This window comes from Silurus meridionalis, chromosome 1 (genome assembly GCF_014805685.1).
Source record: "Silurus meridionalis isolate SWU-2019-XX chromosome 1, ASM1480568v1, whole genome shotgun sequence".
NCBI classification, from domain to species: domain Eukaryota; kingdom Metazoa; phylum Chordata; class Actinopteri; order Siluriformes; family Siluridae; genus Silurus; species Silurus meridionalis.
In genome coordinates, this window is record NC_060884.1 from 19,221,183 (window position 1) to 19,239,772 (window position 18,590).

Here is an 18,590-nt window from a genome sequence, read left to right on the forward strand (position 1 = left end):
ATTGGGCTGGGCTAAGTTTCTACAAATCAGTATAGCATGCAGCTGTGTATGTCTTTAGGAGTATTCTCTCTCTCTCTCTCTCTCTCTCTCTCTCTCTCTCTCTCTCTATTCACTTTAATTGTTTTCTAAGAGAAAACAGCCATGCCTGTAACTGTTCACCAGGCATCAATTCACAATGTACAAAAAAACTCTGCTTGAGCTCTGTAAATCTTCAAACAAAGCAAACATTGTTGGCCATATATAAAATTCCCTTTAATGTTCATAAGCATTATCTTAGAAAAGTCAAATTCTTGCAGTGCATGCAGTCACACACAGGCTCCAAGACACTGTTAATAAATTCCCATCAAAACCATAACACCCCAAGTTCTAGGTCATTCATGCAATAGTATTTAGATTAGATTAGATTAGATTAGATTAGATTTATAGTCCTTGTGTTCCACAGATCTCTGGAGACTGCAAATAAAGTCTCAGACTCTTAATAATCAGTAAGCAGAGGGGTTCAGCATTAGTTCTTGATGTTCAGGTTTTCCTGTAGTTTCTCTGTAGCTTCGGCAATCATTTGGCATGCAGGTTTGTGCTTGGGCCAGTGCTTCACCTGACATTCTCTGTGAAGAAACGCATTTCGTTGTTGAATACGGTGAACTGAAGTATAGCTTTTTTATTATTTTTTTTATTTAAAATATGCTACAATCCAAAAAAATGGTACGCTATTTCTTTTAAAACAATCTTTCTTTGTTTCAGAATGTGTTAAACTGATGACACCTGTTGCAGTACCACTCTCCCTGGCAGCGTGAGCAGCGTTTGGCCCCCACCGCTCCACAAGCACCACACTTCGGGTGGTCTGGGATGAGACACTCCATCACATCAAGATTATAAGTCTTAGACAGCCTGATACATACACACACACACACACACACACACACACACACACACACACACACACACACACACACAAACAAAATTAATAGTGTTTCAAGGTGATATTGACACTGAACTGATAATAGTTTGCAAAACATCACACAAAACATTTCTAAACTAATGACTTACATGTTTGCTTGTTCTCTCAGCTCACTCTCAGATGGGTTGAACACCGTTGTTACTTGGTGTTTGGCAATGGCCTTCCATTTCCCAGAATTCTCTGCGACAATCTCATTCCAGATCTCAGGAAGCTAGATGTGTGTTGTGTATTAACCATAGTTATAATTTAAAGATAAACTCTGTCATATATAAGTAATATTTACAGACATAACTGCTGAAACACAGTACAATACCTGTTCAAGGATAAGGTCTTTTTTTGGAGGTGCAGGGTCTGTAACAGCTAAGTGGCAAAGGAAACGCTGAAGATCAGCAAGATTTGGCAGCTGATCGATGACAACCTCTGTCAAAAAGCCACGCAGCTACAAACACCCAAAAACAGAAGAACCAATGATCATCGTGAAAAAAAACTTGATTAAATATGTTTGCATGGGGTTTTTTATTGAAGAAAAAAAAAATATATATATATATATATATATATATATATATATATATATATATATATATATTTACACACACTGGCGATCAAAATTAGAGAACAATTTATAAACAATTGAACAATTCTGAAATAATATCATCTTCACTGCTCAACAGTTGAAGGAGTTTTTGTCCTGTCTATACCATGCTACCAGAACACCTTTTCCACAAAATAACTAAGACATTTAAAAAAAAACCCATTATATTGCAGAAAACACACTGATCAAAATTAGAGAACAACAATGACTGTAGCATGGAAAAAGATTACAACTAAATTTTCTGAAGGTTACAACAGTCAGCAATTAGTAGGAAATGTACAGGCCTCTGCTCTGAATGACTTCAGCACATCTGTGGCCACAGGACAGCACTAGTCTATCACACTGCTCTGGTGTGATTTTGGTCCACTCTTCTTCCATCCCCTCCACAGTTCGGTGACTGTAATGGGTTTCTTTGCCATAACTTTGTCACCAAGGATTTTCCAGAGGTTCTCTATTGGGTTGAGATCAGGACTCTGGGCAGGCCATGTCATTATTTCAATGTTTTCAGTTTCAAGGAACTGCTTTACCCGTTTTTTTGTGTGACATGGAGCATTGTCCTGCATGAACACTGCGGGCTGATTGGGTGATGAATGCAGGGAAGGAACCGTATTTTGTTGAAGAAGGTTCTGATAAACATTTGCATTCACTCTGCCATGTAGCTGTACAAGAGGCCCAACTCCTGCTGCAGAAAACATGCCACAAACCATGACACTTCCTCCTCCACTTTTCACTGACTTCTTTACACACTTTGGGTTCAGTCTTTCTCCAGTTTGTCGCCGAACATAATGTTTTCCATCTGACCCAAATAAATTAAACTTGCTTTCATCACTGAAGTGAATTTTGGACCAGTTCTCCTCTGTCCACACAACATGCTCCTCAGCAAAGCTTAGTCTAGCCTTTTGATTCTTTCTGTTAAAGGTTTGGTCACTGCAGAGTGGGCTTTCATTCCAAATGCTCTTAAACGTCAAGACACTGTATGACGAGACAGATCCTTACCCTGTTCAGCGCTGAACTGGTGAGCAATTCCAGCTGCAGTGTGGAAACAATTGCCAATTAAAATCCTCCGCAGTATCCTGTCCACTCTTGTATTTGTCTTCCATGGACGACCAGCCTTATTGGGGGACTTGAATGAGTCTGAACGACCAACTTGTCTTGCTACGGCTGATAGGGTCGTCCCTTTGGCCTTCATCTTGACAACCTGCTGCCAGAGGCTTTCAGTCACTTTAGAACGGCCCACCATCTTGCAGAGTCAGTGAAACTGGAAGTTAGGCTGCCAGTTAAATAGGGGTTGACAGATAATCAAGGAAATTAGCACCAGGTGCCAGATTAACACCAATAACTGGGAGGTATCTGAAAGTGTTCTCTAATTTTGATTAGTGTGTTCTCTGCAAAATAATGTTTTTTTTTAAATGCCTTAGTTATTTTGTGGAAAAGGTGTTCTGGTAGCATGGTATAGACAGGACAAAAACTCCCTCAACTGTTGAGCAGTGAAGATGACATTATTTCAGAATTATTCAATTGTTTATAAATGGTTCTCTAATTTTGATCGCCAGTGTGTGTGTGTGTGTGTATATATATATATATATATATATATATATATATATATATATATATATATATATATATATATATATGAAATGCTCCACTGTAGAATTGTCTGTAACAGTGTTGGACAATGACTTGGCGCTCGGTGAACATGACACCAAGACATCACATCCTGAGGGATGCTGATGATGATAAAGTAAAGACAATAGTAGGATAATAGGGGCCACATTGACTTTCACCTCTCCAATGTGTTATTATATGAGGACGTTATGATGTGTTTTTATCACTTGTGTATATGATATGAACTCTAAGAGAACTCTTTTAGTAATGCTATGATCTACCTTTAGGAGCTGGTTTTTGTTGACGTTGTTGAAATCATATTTCTTCTGGCAGTCAGGTTTAAGCAGTAGATTCAGCAAAGCAATCCACACCTGTCCTTCAAGTTTGGTTATTTTTAGCCTGTCCTCTGCAGGAATCTCTCTCCACTTCCCACACTCATACTTCTGCATAATTCCTACAGAGGGAGACAAAGCAAAATCATTGTAATGTAGCTGTGGTGGATGTTTTGTGGGATAGTGCATGATAATCTAGGACATTTCTTATTCTTTAAATTCCAAACCACCTATGCATTTTCATCGGAAACAGGTAAAGTTGTGGTTAGCTAAAATGAAAAGCTGTTGAGTTCATATGCGTTATAGTTGAGGATGTTAAGGAAGTGGATTCATAAGATTTGTTAGTGTTAAATGTTTGTGTTTGACAGTTTGCCATTACTGCCCTGTTTAACTATGTAATTAGAAAATGAAGCAACACTGTTTCTGTGACTGTATAGACTATAACTACTTGCATAAATTCCTAACACGTATCACAATTTTGAATTTTTGCCACTTTTCCAAACTTTTATATTTAGTGGCAGGATAGCGCCATGCCCAGATGTAGTTGGATGACAGACATGATCATAGCTCAAAGTGTTTAGGGTATGTGTATTTTTGACAAGAACAGACAGTTCCTTGCTCTAACTGCAGAACAATGCTGATAGCGATGTGTGAAATAGGTCTTGCAAGGCTAAAGGAGCACAGTGATATGAGCAACAGACATAGCTGCAAAGACCATGAGAAAAAAAAACGTCAGCTGTTTAGCAGGCACAAGAACAGTCAGAATGTTCGTTTTTTCAGGAAGAAGGATCAACTCTAAACTCTGAAATACAAAGTAGAGGAGTTGGCACTAGGCACAAGTCAAACTCGAGAGATGTTACATTTGTGGCATTTAGCAGCAACAGTTATCCAACTTTCAGCAACAGTTATCCAACACTAACTTGCCCTGTAACATAAGAAAGGACTAGCTCACTAAAATACTCAAGCAATTAAGTAAAAAACGGAATTGATGAATTGCGTTGAATCAGACTAGACACACCAAGGCTAATATCTCTACTGAAACTAAATATCTTAAAAAGAACAATTCTAGCATTGTAAATTAGACTAAAAGCTTGACACTATGCTGAAAACTAAATACATTTTTGGAAAGGATGACAAACAAATAATATATCAGCCTGGAATGGGTTTCAAAGCGGCATTTCTCAGGTTCTTGGACTCCAGTGAGCCATAGTGAGAGCCCTTTTCTCCAAATAGAGAGAATGTGGAGCAGTGGTGAATTTTGCCAGAAGTGACTGAACTGAAAGATTCCTCCAAGAGTGCATCAGTGACTTATCCCTGGAAGTCACAAAAAAACAAATAAACATCTAGGGAACAGCAGGCTTAGTTTGTCACGGATAAATCAGCATTTATAAATCCAGCCCATAGAAAGAGACTGTGTAAAATAGATCACTGGGAGAGCTGCAAAACATGATAAAAAGCATGTCTCCCATTTGACAGAAATAAACCACTCTCATGATCCCCAAGCTTTCACGCTTTATGAGATAACATTCTGTAAAGCTGAACCTTTTGGACAACATGAGTCATTAAATTTAGTTTACAAAAGGAACATCATACCAACAGTAATGGCTGGTATTCAGTCTGAAGCTCACTCACAACTGAGTTGTGCAGCAAGAAATCAGAGCCAAATGGCTCAAAAAAACTTAAACCTGAACTCCATTTAGATACTGTGGCAGTATCTTTAACAGGCATCTTAACAGGCATCTTGAACGTCTAAATTAGCTCAATTGAAGTCATTTCAAATAGACAAATGGGACAAAATCTCTCTACAGCAGTGTGAAAGACTAATCTTTAGTCAGTAATTGAAGCTGTTGCTGCTTAAAGTGGCATAACCAGTTAGGGGCGACTAAGGAGTCACAAGTGATTATAGATGTTATATAACGTTTTTCCTTCAATAAATTAAACGAAGCTTTAAAACTGTTTTGGCCTTGTCTTGGTTGGCCTTGTCTTGGTTGATTTTTATAAAACTGACACACAATAAATTATATTAGGAGGGGGCAAATACTATTTTGGCACTGATGTTTTCATCTAAATGAACTGGATTTAATACAAACCTTGATGATTGCAAAAAATAATTAGATCTTTTAAATTGAAACATTCAATTATAAAAGTGTGCTCTTATCAAGAAAAACTATCAATTATTTTTATTATTAATAATAATAATAATAATAATTATAATGTATTAATAATCTATAATGAGATGATCTGTGCACATACAGTTACTTGTAAAGTAAAAAATTCTACTTTAGTGTTACTGACCTCCAGAGGTACGGCTCCAGGGTGAATTCTCCACTAATTGAACCAACACACAGGGCAGGTTATAAGTATTCAGCATCCTTGTGAGAACACTCAGACTCAAACTGTGTTGAGCAAAATAATAAGAAGCATCATCAATAAATATATTTCAGCGCTAAGATATGAGAAATTCTGTTATATATAATTCTTAACAGGCCTAAAAGCAATAAATATTTCCCACACCTCTCTACATGATCCGTAATGTAGCGTAGCACAGAAAGGGCCTTAAGAGAGATCTCAAATTCTAACATTGTGCTTTGATTTTGCAAATCCTGTAACAGATAAACATAAAAATAGAAAGCACTTGAGTGTTAATAGAATTCAGTTCACATTTTTGAAGTGTCCAGTGAAAAAAAAATTATATTTCTGGATTATATTATTACATTTTCTATATGTCTATACTATATTATACATTTTCTTCTATTGACAGATTTTGCTTCTTTGTTTCCAGATTGAATACATAAAATTAGCAAAATCTGCCAACAGAAAAAGAAAAATTTAAATGTAACCATTAAAAATGTCTTAAAAAGTTTATATTTGGTTTCTTGTAATCTTTAAATAGAAAATACTTGATCATTATGTCTATATTAAAGATATCTTAACTTGCTAAGATATACATTTTGCAGTGTTACATTTACCATATTTCAAAAGTTCCTAGTCACAGATCGTTGTAATGTACAGTTCAAACTAATGTACAATTAATTAATTATCAGCTACAATCCAATCAACCAAGTTGTGTATGATCATGGATAAAATTAATAAAAAATGTAAATGATTTGTTTTATAACCCTACTTGCTTCTTCACCTGTATAGAGTTGATGTTGGAGACCTCAGCATGTGAGGTTCTCTCTTCAGTGGGGATCTCTCTCCTTGCACTGCACTCTGCCAGCAGAGTCAGTTTACGAAAGCAATAATCGGTAAGGTCCACTACAGCATCATCTGCTGCCTCACATGATTCCTGCAACATCGCAAACCTTAACATTCACAGCTTCATAACTACTTCACTTTGAACATATGTGAGAACATATGCAATGTCTTAATAATTACACGACTATGAAAAATGTTGCGTGGACTATTTATTTAAACTATATTTATGTGACTTTTATGGCAAAAAAAGTTCTTTAAATATAGTAAATATGTATTTAAATATAAAATATATATTACACAATTCTATGTGAAATTATTTATTTATTTAAACATCAGCTTCTATCAGGTATCAGCTAGTCTAGTGAATAGATGGGGCTGGAAAATATTTAAAGAAATTAAATTCAGGTAAAAGGAAAAAAAAAGTGCTTACTTTATGGTATAAGATTGTCTCCAACAGATTTATGATTGTAGCTTCATGGTGAATCTTACAGGAAAAATATATATCAAATTGAATTATTCATTTTAATGTGAAATAATAATTTCAAAAGTTTCCAATTGTTCACATACCACCATGTACAGTGGAAAGGTACTCTTTGGTGTAAAGTCCTGAAGCTTGCAGAGGATAGGGAACACTTTCTGCTTCCAAACTTCAATAAGTATCATTCCATAAACCAGTGTTGGAACCTGCACAAAACATATTCCCCACATAATCTTTCATATAGAATTGACATTCATATTATATATTACTCCACAAGATCCACTCCACTTGCATTACCTTTCCATGCGACACAAAAAGGTCTTTGATAAACTCTTCTTGATTAGCGCTGGCCTGAAGAATAGCTTGCATGTTGAGTTTCTCGATGTAATCATGCTGCCGAAACCATCTGATGAATAGAATATGTTTGAAATATAAGTAGATATATATAGCAGAATTCCTGTTTCAAGCTGATCGTTAGAAGTTGTGTGTTTTTAGACATTTTAGTGTTTGGTCTTCAGTTTTGAAATCTGGCTTTCCAGTTCCATAAAAGAAATATACTTGAAAACAAGCATATCGTGGTGAGCCAAACAATTGTTTGAAGTCTTCATTACTGTAATGAAATCACTTTATAGTGATAGTGATATACTCCTCCATTGTTAATATACTGTCTAACTTTATTTCTGAAATTCTTTATTACCAGCACTCCAGTTAGTTATTCATCTACTTAGCATTTTCTCTCATTTCTTGATATAATGGGTGTGTGTCTAAAACTATTATTAAAGCATAAGAACAGTTCTACCAATGACAGCAACTATACAATATTTTATCATAAATCTGGAAATTGATAGAAGTAAAATGTCATAGCTGTACTTGCTTAGAACAATGCTAATTCTATGTTGTTGTTTTTTTATGGGTCAGAGCACAGCCTGGGTCATAACATAGATAGCAGATATGATATTATTATTATTATTAATATTATTATTATTATTATTATTAAGTTACAGTGGTGCAATTCACAACCAAAAGCGTTTATATTTTTAATTAGGCTGTTATTTGCCTGTTTGATTGTTCATTTGAATTCATTTAAACCTCACTAACTGTGCAACTACGGTTGTAAGCAACATACACACTTACACACATGTATACACATTCACACACGTTTATACACTTAAATAATGTTCATGAAACATGTTTGTAAGAGGACATCTCCTGGAGATGATCAAACCTTTATATTATTGACATATTTCCTGAAACAGGACTCTATTACACGACAGAAAAGTTAAAGACAAGGATCACGTCCTTCAACGCTGCTGAAGCTCACCTGGGACTCCCAATGTCTCGCAGTGCTACTCTTTCCAAAGCTTGGATGTAGCATTCAGCCTCTCCGTGCAAAAGCAGAGAGTCCATCACTGCTGCTTAATGTCTCGTGTAAAGGGGGATCGCAGATACCGAATAAACTGTGTGTATATCAACTTTTACTCACTAATACGCAACAAAGCCACTGTTACGCCAGCTAGCGGCTATGCCTCGTTACTATGGCAACAAGTACAAACACTTATTCATTCACAGGTTTGAAGGGACGGACGATACCATTATCCCCACCCCCTCTCCATAGTTTATTCACTTCCCATGCGTATAAAAAAAGACATTTCGTATAAATATGCACAAACACGAACATAAAATAAATATAAAATGATTTATTCGGTAAATGATTTATTGAGTAAAATTTATTTTACTCAAGTCTGAGAGCAGGGTTGGGCAAAGATACCTCAAAATGTATTAACAAATAAAATACCAAATACCTTCACTTCAAGCCACACCAGGTATCAAGATAAACTACTGTATTTAAACAAAATACTAAATACTTTCACAAGGGAGTGTGACTGATGTTAATCTTTATGTATGCATATTTACGATGTAAATATATACATTTCACTAATAATCTATCCTATTTGTTTTATTTGCTTTAATTTGTTTAATATGTTTTATGTCCTGTTTAAATTGATTAGTTCTATTTTGGCGGAAGTGTTTTCCCTTGTGATTAAGCTGTGCTACGTCATGAGGCCATCCGGGTCATGGCACCAATGTAACCGGTGCTCGTTACAGGAGCATGACATTTCACAAACCTTCCATCAATTGGCCTATTTGATTTACCCTTCACCATTACACTGATTGATTAAGTAAACAATGTTTGATAGCAACAGCTTTTCTTTGGCGAGTCATGCAATAAATCTGACATATGCAACCAGTTTCAAATATCAAATATTCACATAGATTTCCCTGTGATCTCCCAGATGAAGGGTAGTTTTAAAGTAACCAATAGTTTAAAGTTTAGCAGTTTGTGAATGACTCATAATTGTATCCTAATTTAGTTATTTAGTGATTGGTAACATTCATAAAAAGACAACTGATGGCACCGATATTCATAGCAACTAGTTTCTAACAAATTAATAATTTGATTGTTAATCATATACAGTATATAATCATATATTATGTGTCAGGCAGTCATCTGTGCAATGGTATGGAAAATCATGATCCTTCTAAACAGCTACTTCTATTATAGGTCTAATATTCTTTATTTGTCAATCATTGGACACCTTTTTGAAAGCTGGCAGCCTGCACACATTCTTCTTTTCATATGGATCAATTTTTCTGTTCTGATCTCAACAAGTCTGGACAAACTACTGAGTAGGCACCAATCTGAGGCCGCAATTTTATGATGTCTTTATATTGACTTCTTACAAAGTATTTTACCGTATTTGACAAATACAAAAATACAGAACACTAAAGTATTTTGATACAAAATATGAAGCCATTTTCATAAACCCCTATCAATTGACAGATCAATCTATTTTCATTTGAAATACATCATAAATTCTGCTCATGCCTGTCTGAAATAACGTTTCAACCTTGAGATGAACAGAAAAAAAATTGGAATTCTGAAAAATGTATTTAAAAAAATGTAAGAAAATGTGCAACATCATGACTATTTGGTATTTTGAATGCGCTATTTCTAGGCCACCATTTCAAACTAAGTACATTTACGACATCATATTTGTGGCAGTGTTATCCCTTTCGCTGAATCACATGTTTAGACGACACATTGATTGATCTGATCAAAACAGGGATCATCAGATTTATTCATTAAACTTGTGGAGTCTTGTGGAGTTCACACAATTTCAATATGCAAGTGCTGAAATACAACACATTTCAGCAGCCATTCAAACATAATACTCTTGAAGTAGCTTTATATAATACTTTAGCACAAAACCAAGTTGCCTTTTTCAAGGTCATGGTTTTGGTCAAGATGCACCCAAAAATGTAACATACCTGGGAATAGGATGATTTTTTTTTTTTTTTTTTTGCAATCTCATTCTTTTAGGGGAGACCAAAAATTAACTTTCTCTTCAAGGGTGACAATGAGTGCAATGATTTCCATCTAATCCAAGCAAGAAGATAAAAAAAAAAAAGAAATAGAAAGATAGGAATGTGTAATATATATAAATATATAAGACAGTAAATACATTATCTACGTATTGTAGATACAATAAAATGAAGGTGATGGACAAAAACATTTTGTTCCTAAACAATTGATTAAGCTTTAGAAATAAGCTCTACAGGTACCAATCATTGTAGTTTTCTCAAACACTATCAGATTAAATGTTAGAGTGCACTCATGTTCCAGTGTTATAATAATCAAATTAATTGCAAATACTTTCCCCCTTCCAAGCGTGTCGATATTTCTGGAGCTGAATGTATATGTTCTTGGATTTTGGTTGAGGCCCTGGGTGTCATTGAGCCACTTAACAAATCTTTTATTTGTCCCAGACTGCAGTCCCAGCGACTGCATTTTACAGCTCGACTGTGCTGGTTTTCTTGATCAGATAAAAGAATCCACAAAGTCTTAATAAACACATTACTTCCAGCAGATGATAATATTGGGGTCATTTTCTAATCGCTCATCCAGCTCTTTGTAGCTCATTCCTGCAAACACAGACAAAAGGTAAAGGCCAGTTGTTTAAAAATCTTTTCAAACCTAATGCATTTTATACAGAAAACAAAATGGAGCACTTGCCAGTTTTGCAGCAGATCTCATCATAACTGTGGCAACCAGTGTAAAGTTTTGGAGGACGACTTCGCTCATCTCGAACAACTTTAACAGGATATTTTTGCAACCTCCGAATCAGGCCCTTCATTAAACCAAACTGGATCAGCTTTCTACAATGCAAAAAGGGTCAAGCATTCATGAATGGACAAGAACTATGCTAAAGCACAATTAAATACATTATATGGACAAACGTTGGAGGCATACAGTTGTATAGGATGTTTTTTTTAATGTGGTAGCGTTAAAATTCCTTCATTTGAACTAGAAGACCAGCAATACTGTTCCAGCAATACAGTGTCCCTCTCGCACAAATTTGAACTCCACGAACATACGGTTTACATGGTTTGGAGTGAAAGATCTTGAGTGGCCTGCTATAAATTTCTGATTTCAACCTTACTGAAGTTTGGGGTGAATTGGAACGCTGACTGCACCCCAGGCCTCTTTACCCTACATCAGTACCTGACTTTGAACACAAATTTCCATACAGTCCAAAATCTAGTGAAACATCTGCCTAGAAGAGTTGAGATTATTATAACAGCAAATGGGAACTAAATGGGATGTTCGAAAAGCAGATCTAAAACTCTCTGACTTCAACCCTACTGAACAGCTTCGGGATGAACTGGAATGCTGACTGCACCCCAGGCCTCCTCACCCTACATAAGTGGGAGGTTAATATAGCATCAGTTTAAGAGCAAGAATGTGATATGGGATGTTCAAAAAGCACATACAAATATTACAGTCAGGTGTCCACAAGCCTTTGTCCATAGAGTGAATGTTTCAAGATTCAAATAAATCAATCATTATTAGCGGTTTACAAATAAATATTTAGAATATACTGTATAAAAGAATTATACTATAATAATACATATATGCAACAAAAGGATGGAATTTTAAATCAACATTAATTCAACAAAGACATTTTAATCCATTCTGATCCCATAATCATGATTATGCTCAAAAAAGTAAGAAATGAAATACCTCACTCACACTCACCTCTCATCTACTCTTTGTAATTGCTGAGCGTAGCGGGAACACAGGTCTCGCACTGTAGTTCCTGGAGTCAAGCCACTATAAAGCTGAAAAACATCTCGGACGCTGGGTCGCTGTCCTGAAGTGCCACATTACACACATGTATTAATACTTCATATTCAAGAATTCATATTTTCATTAGAAAACGATTTTTTAAGCCACAAACAAATCCTGATACAAACACTAGAAAGTATTTCCAGCAAATTGAACAAACTCTACACTTGAACTCCTGACTCATTTTGCATTATCAGCACATTTAGCATAGGATAGACTGATAAAACATCATTGTCATGACATTGTACAGGTTCACAGCAACAAAATGCAGTTTAGCATCTACCAGAAGTGCAAGCAGTAGCGTGGTGCAAACTGACAAGTGAAGATACATATGTAAATATACATACAGCAAAAGATAATAAAGGCCATAGAAGTAAAATAATGTGCAGAAGCTGTTGATGTACAATAAATAAATAAATATAAAGGCTTTGTACAGTGAAGAAATATGCAGGAGCTGTAATGTAGAAGAGCAAAAGAGTATAATTGTAGGGAAGATTGAATTGACCATAACGAACTAGCACATCACAGTGCACACAAAAACCTGTCAACAATGCAGCAATGATAAATGGATTTAAAGGTATGTCAAGTAAAAATAAAAATAAAAATACAAAAATAATTAACATCACAACTGGGAAAGAAAATACTGAGGTCCAGATATGCAGACTATGAATGTGTTTTGCTTTTCAGAAGAATCTTCTACCGTTGTCCTATCAATTATATGCTCAAAATATATTACAAATATATTACTTTTATTTTTTGAAAGCAACGAATCCCTGGCACATTTACACACAAAAAAAATTGATTCATTAAAATTTTTATACATTTCTCTGCTTACCAGGTTTATTGACATAATGAAGACATTCCTCCTGAATAACTTTGTCATCTATCAGGCTCTGGACTTTTGGTGTTGGGCAGTAGACATTGGAATACTAGGAAATATCATAGATAAGAGTCAGCATGAAAAAAAAAATCCAAAAGATTAATATGATGATTTTTTTTTTAAATGAGTGGCACACACCTGAAATATTGAGACTAGTGTTACAACTCCATAATACCTGTGAAATAAAGTATTCAGGGTATTAATATTAGAAATGTATAATATGCCTATTTTGAGATGGTTTGGACATGTGCAGAGGAGGGACATTGGGTATATCAGTAGGAGAATGCTGAGGATGGAGCCACCAGGAAGGAGAAAAAGAGGAAGACCAAGGAGGAGGTTTATGGATGTGGTGAGGGAAGACATGCAGGTAGTTGGGTTGAAAGAGGCAGATGTAGAGGACAGGGGGTATAAAGACAGAAAATCCGCTGTGGCGACCCCTAATGGGAGAAGCCAAAAGAAGCAGAAGAAGAGAATATGCCTATTTTGTGTTGCTGATGAAAAAATGGATGAACTCACAGTAAGTTCTGGATTGCGATTCGGACCAAGTTCAACTCAACATCTGCCTCAGCAGAAATCTTTTGTATGTGTCGATATCCATCGATGTAGGCCAGAATCTACAAAAAAAGTATGTGAAATAATAGCAACGCTATCAATATTACACCAGGTGCCACAGCAGTGGTGGCGTCCTAATCATCTATAGTCCCTCATGCAGTTGATTTAATCGCCTACTTTCAGTTATACAAATGACTTTTATCGTTATCATGTAGCAGATCAGTCCAGTAAAGTTTCGCTTGTGTTTTATCACCCTAACATTTGGCGTTACATGCCTGTTTCCTGTTCAAGTGCTTCATGAAAATAAGAAAAAAGAAATGCAGACCTGCTGTGTGGTGAGGTCCCACTGAGACTTGATATAGCGCTCTTTGGTTTGAGTGAAAACCGGGACATCGTACTCCTGAACGATGATGGGATCTTTCCTCTGCTCGATCAGCTTCAAGTGAATTGTATTGGACTCATCTGTGTCAATATATATATATTTTTTTAAAGTGATTTGCATTAATGTACTACTTTATTATTTTTTTTTTTTTGTTGAAAAATGGTGGAAACAAGAACATTTGACAAACAAGAAGACATACAGTGAGACACTAAAACAATGAATAAACATAAAAATGTCAGAGGGATTTTTTGAGGTATTTTGTTTTTTAAGGACCAGTGACCTGTTTCTAGCTTTGAGTAAAAGCAACAGTCGTACAAGATAGATTATTCAAGCATAAACCGTGACTTTCACATGTCATGTATGCCTAATAAATGAGGGTGTATATAACAGAGTGTCATACACTAACCGATAGGAAGAGTACAGGCTCCTGTTGCGTTGAGCTCCTCAAGTAATGTAGACATGATGGGCAATAGCTTCTGTTTACTCTCCTCGTTGGAAATAAAGCCACTCTCCAGCTAATAAAGAAAAAGCGTTAATAACACACTGTTAACTCACAATTAGATTCAACTTCACTGCATTAAAGCTTTAACCATCTGCTGGATTCAAATGAAACTTCACCTCCAGAGTTGTGAGGTACTGTGAGAGCTTCTTGACTATGGGTTCAAGGGCACACGTCTTCGTCTGGGCATCGCACACGAGACCCAGGTTGAAAAGCAAGGCGTTGCGGCTGTATTTTTTATGTTCGATGCACACTGGACATCCAATAAGCTTCTTATCCATTGCAGTCCTAGGAGAGTCAAAAGAAGGGATTTCTAGCACTGTCTGAATGCTTAATACAGCATGACAGTAGTTCCAGCTGCTTTTGCTAATCTATTATCATGTTCATTGGAACAACATGCCAAGGGACTTGTGTGGCAAACAGTTGCTATAAAAATTACTATGAAAAATATGTGCAGCTATAAAATGTTTTGATTTAGCATTTTTAGACAAAGCGTCCAGTGTCCAGCTGTGAGTTGCATGTCATGGAAAAGTCTTCAGTCGGCAAACTTTGTGTTTTCCTGTTTATCTTTGCAATGACGAGCTGCAGTTTAACTTATTAAAGAGAAAAGAGGAGAATGACAGCTGCTATTGAACAAGCGATAACAGGAACAAGATTTTTTTTCATGGACGTTGTCCAGTATGTAGCTGGAAACAAATACAGGGAACTGTTCTTAAACCGAAATGTGCAGTAGTTAAAACAATTGTTATGGTATGAAAGGAATAAAATGCTACAGGATGTGCGATTATTTTATAATAGACAACTTTGCTGATCATTTATAAAGGGAAAAAAGTTGTCCAGACCTGTCCAGCCCTATGTGAAAAAGTAATTGCCTCTAAACATAATAACTGGTTGTGCCACCCTTCACCTGAACAACTGTAATCATGCATTTGTATGAGGAAGAATTTCTATGTGTGTGTATGTGAAATATATATATATATATATATATATATATATATATATATATATATATATATATATATATATATATATATACATACACACACACACACACACACACACACACACACACACACACACAGTATCTCACAAAAGTGAGTACACCCCTTATATTTCAGCAACCATTTTATTTATTACCATAATATCTTCTGAAGAACCAATACTGTAGAAATTAAACTGATTATATGAAATTACATATTTTAGAGTAGTCAATGTGCAGCTTGTACAGAAGTACAGATTTACTCTCCAAAGTAACTCAACATACAGCCAAATATTTGGCAACAAAAGAGAGTACATCCTAAGTGATAAAAGTGCAAGTTAACAAATGATGCTCACACAAAATATTGACACTTTGGACACATTTTCTTACGTTTGTTGCCAGTTAAGTTCTTTTTAAAAGACAGTAAATCTATACTGCTATACAAACTGGACAGATTGGAGACAGAACAAACTTCTGTCAATCATGGAAAATCCCTCCCACCCACTACACGATCCCATACAGAGGCAGCGGCGGTCATTCTCCAAGAAATCATTCCTATCATATGCCATTGCACTGTACAATGACTCACCTCTATGTAACAGATGTTAATAGCAACTTATATGCATATTCCGTTATTCACGCTCACTTTACACACTCACACAATCACTGACATTTTGCACATTTCATTCTTTTTCTTTCTTTCTTTTGGAATTGCCTGCTGCACTCTGTTTTTTATGTAGCATCATCTGTCAATATTTAAATCAAATCCAATCAAATTTTATTTGTCACATACAGAGTACGACATGCAGTGAAATGCTTTATACAACTGTCCAGCATTTAAGCATAAAAATGAATAGATTTAAGGATAAAAATAAAACAAAACAAAAAAAGGTAGATCAATAATAAGTATAAACTATATAAAATATGAAAATATGTATATACATAAATTATTTCTATGTTACAATTATTTAGGGTTATTCTCACACACACACACACACACACACACACACACACACACACACACACACACACACACACACACACACACACACACACACACACACACACAGACAGATAGATAGATAGATAGATAGTTTAGATGCTGTATGTTAGAAAACAACCAAGAAAGGTGAAAAGCTGAATACATACACTGTAATGAGTTTGTTCTGTAGTTCTGGTTTGGTGATGATGTATACCTGCACTGTATCAAACAATTCCCTTGAGATATACTCTTCAGGAACCTGCAATAGAAAGAAAAAGTGAAAGAAAAACACAATTTTAACTGTAAACACACTGACAGCAGGAGCACCAGGTGTGGATGCACAACATTTGGCAGAAACCTGTTTACCAGACACCACACTGATGACACTGTTGTTAGTACACGCACTCAGAAGGCTGCTGCATGATCTCCTCACCTGATAGGTGATTTTCGGCCCGAGAGTCGGATGAAATTCACTGAAAAAGATGCACTCGATTCGCTTACTAGTGCCCATGATCGGAGGTGAAGCGCGCGACAATATTGACAACACTGTGTGGTTGCAAGATTCACTCCTCTTAGTATTTCAAAATAAAAGTGCAAATGAACGCGCATTAAAATCTGATTTCGTGAGCCTCATAATGAACTGCATATCTGAGATTTTGTGGCCAAAGTCTGCGTACAGATTAAACACTAATCGCAGCTATTTTTTAAATGTTATTTCTTTAAACAAAGCTTTTTTTTTTTTTTTAACCAGGTTTTACAGGTTTTATTTACAACAATGTCCGTTTTCTTGGTTACATATTACCATATTTGGCATTTCTATTCCTACTTACTATAAAAGCTTTTTATATAGATATTTGTTTTTAAAGCTAACTAAAACTAAACAAAAACATTGTATACAATTTATTTTATTAAACAATAAATTGACACGCCAACAATCTGTGCTGTATAAATCTTTCTCACGTAAACCTAAAATTTTCCAAAAGCTAAAGCTATTTTTTAATAAAGTATGTATTTGTTATATGAGTAAAATAAATAAAGTTTTGAATCAGATTGAAAATACACGGTCAAATCAGCCGCACTTTTTTTCTTTGCGCGTCTAATCGTACACTTACGGTATGAGTGGTGGGCTCAGTCAAAATAGAAGAAAAAATGTTCTTTATAGGTTTGCTTAATCTTTCAAATAATTCTTATTTAAAATATGAATGTCTATTATGGTCTTAAATTTCAAGTCATTTTACTGTACAGTTTTTGAGAAAAGTAAAGGCAAATTCACTCTAAACCTTAGTGCATTTTTAATCATGTCCAGTATTCAAACACTCATAAAACTTTTTCCTTCATAGGTTTGCTTATTCTTTTAAATATTTTTTATTTAGAGTATCAATGTCTATTATTGTCCCAAATGTCAAGTCATTTTCTATACAGTTTTTGAAAAAAGTAAAGACAAAATCACCTTAAATGTCAGTGCTTTTTACATAGGCAGGGACTCTCATAAAAATAATTATTTTTATGAGAGTCCCTGCCTATGTAAAAAGCACTGTAATAAAAATAGGGACTCTCATAAAAATAATTATTTTAAAGATTGAGCAAATCTATAAAAGAAAATGTTACATACACCACAAACACGAAATTGTATTATTTGTGCTTTGATTAAAAAAAAATAGCAATACATTATTATTGTTTTTGTTTTTTTGTCTTTTTTTATAACGGAAACGCCGTTCTGAAGCGTCTTTACATCTATTTTGACCGCTTCCACCACCCATACCGTAAGTGTACGATTAGACGCGCAACACAAAGAAAAGTGCGGCTGCTTGACCGTGTATTTTTAAGCTGCGACTGGCTTTACCGCAGTAAAATAGCAGAGAGGAAATGCTTTGTTTAAAAAATATTACACATTTCCTTATATTTATTTTGTATTGGAATACAACAAATGAAGCACTGCCTCTCCTGACTGCACGTCTCTGATAC

At 35.3% G+C, this 18,590-nt stretch overlaps 2 protein-coding genes across 3 annotated transcripts; both read right to left on the bottom strand.

Annotated features, from left to right (window-relative positions):
- Positions 1-236: 236 nt before the first annotated feature.
- Positions 237-8,692, bottom strand: zmynd10 (zinc finger, MYND-type containing 10). Of its 2 annotated transcripts, none has more exons than XM_046859352.1 (12): positions 8,485-8,688; positions 7,461-7,569; positions 7,253-7,369; positions 7,116-7,169; positions 6,624-6,776; positions 6,002-6,090; positions 5,783-5,883; positions 3,437-3,609; positions 1,272-1,397; positions 1,048-1,169; positions 763-888; positions 237-605 (listed from the first exon to the last, which is right to left on the bottom strand). In XM_046859352.1, exons 1-12 carry the CDS (start codon positions 8,568-8,570, stop codon positions 506-508), a joined length of 1,356 nt encoding a protein of 451 aa, XP_046715308.1. In that variant the 5' UTR covers positions 8,571-8,688; the 3' UTR covers positions 237-505. The 2 variants fall into 2 exon arrangements, with proteins under 2 accessions (XP_046715308.1, XP_046715317.1); XM_046859361.1 differs by having other exon boundaries at positions 530-605; positions 775-888; positions 8,485-8,692.
- Positions 8,693-10,270: 1,578 nt separating this feature from the next.
- nprl2 (NPR2 like, GATOR1 complex subunit) lies at positions 10,271-17,205 on the bottom strand. Its single transcript, XM_046859375.1, has 11 exons — positions 17,059-17,205; positions 16,793-16,884; positions 14,784-14,952; positions 14,572-14,680; positions 14,109-14,245; positions 13,748-13,845; positions 13,370-13,406; positions 13,187-13,280; positions 12,262-12,376; positions 11,239-11,381; positions 10,271-11,147 (listed from the first exon to the last, which is right to left on the bottom strand). Exons 1-11 carry the CDS (start codon positions 17,134-17,136, stop codon positions 11,080-11,082), a joined length of 1,140 nt encoding a protein of 379 aa, XP_046715331.1. The 5' UTR covers positions 17,137-17,205; the 3' UTR covers positions 10,271-11,079.
- Between the last annotated feature and the right edge of the window lie 1,385 nt (positions 17,206-18,590).

What these genes read in the sequence shown, in the direction of transcription:
- zmynd10 (XM_046859352.1), bottom strand. Translation starts at nt 8,570, where the DNA reads ATGGACTCTCTGCTTTTGCACGGAGAGGCTGAATGCTACATCCAAGCT. An exon ending in CCAACATCAACTCTATACAG is followed by an intron (nt 6,091 to 6,623) that starts GTGAAGAAGCAA and finishes TATCTGTTACAG; the next exon opens with GATTTGCAAAATCAAAGCAC. An exon ending in ACAAAAACCAGCTCCTAAAG is followed by an intron (nt 1,398 to 3,436) that starts GTAGATCATAGC and finishes GGGTGTTTGTAG; the next exon opens with CTGCGTGGCTTTTTGACAGA.
- nprl2 (XM_046859375.1), bottom strand. Translation starts at nt 17,136, where the DNA reads ATGGGCACTAGTAAGCGAATCGAGTGCATCTTTTTCAGTGAATTTCAT. An exon ending in AGTACCTCACAACTCTGGAG is followed by an intron (nt 14,681 to 14,783) that starts GTGAAGTTTCAT and finishes TTTCTTTATTAG; the next exon opens with CTGGAGAGTGGCTTTATTTC. An exon ending in TTACAAAGAGTAGATGAGAG is followed by an intron (nt 11,382 to 12,261) that starts GTGAGTGTGAGT and finishes TTTGCATTGTAG; the next exon opens with AAAGCTGATCCAGTTTGGTT.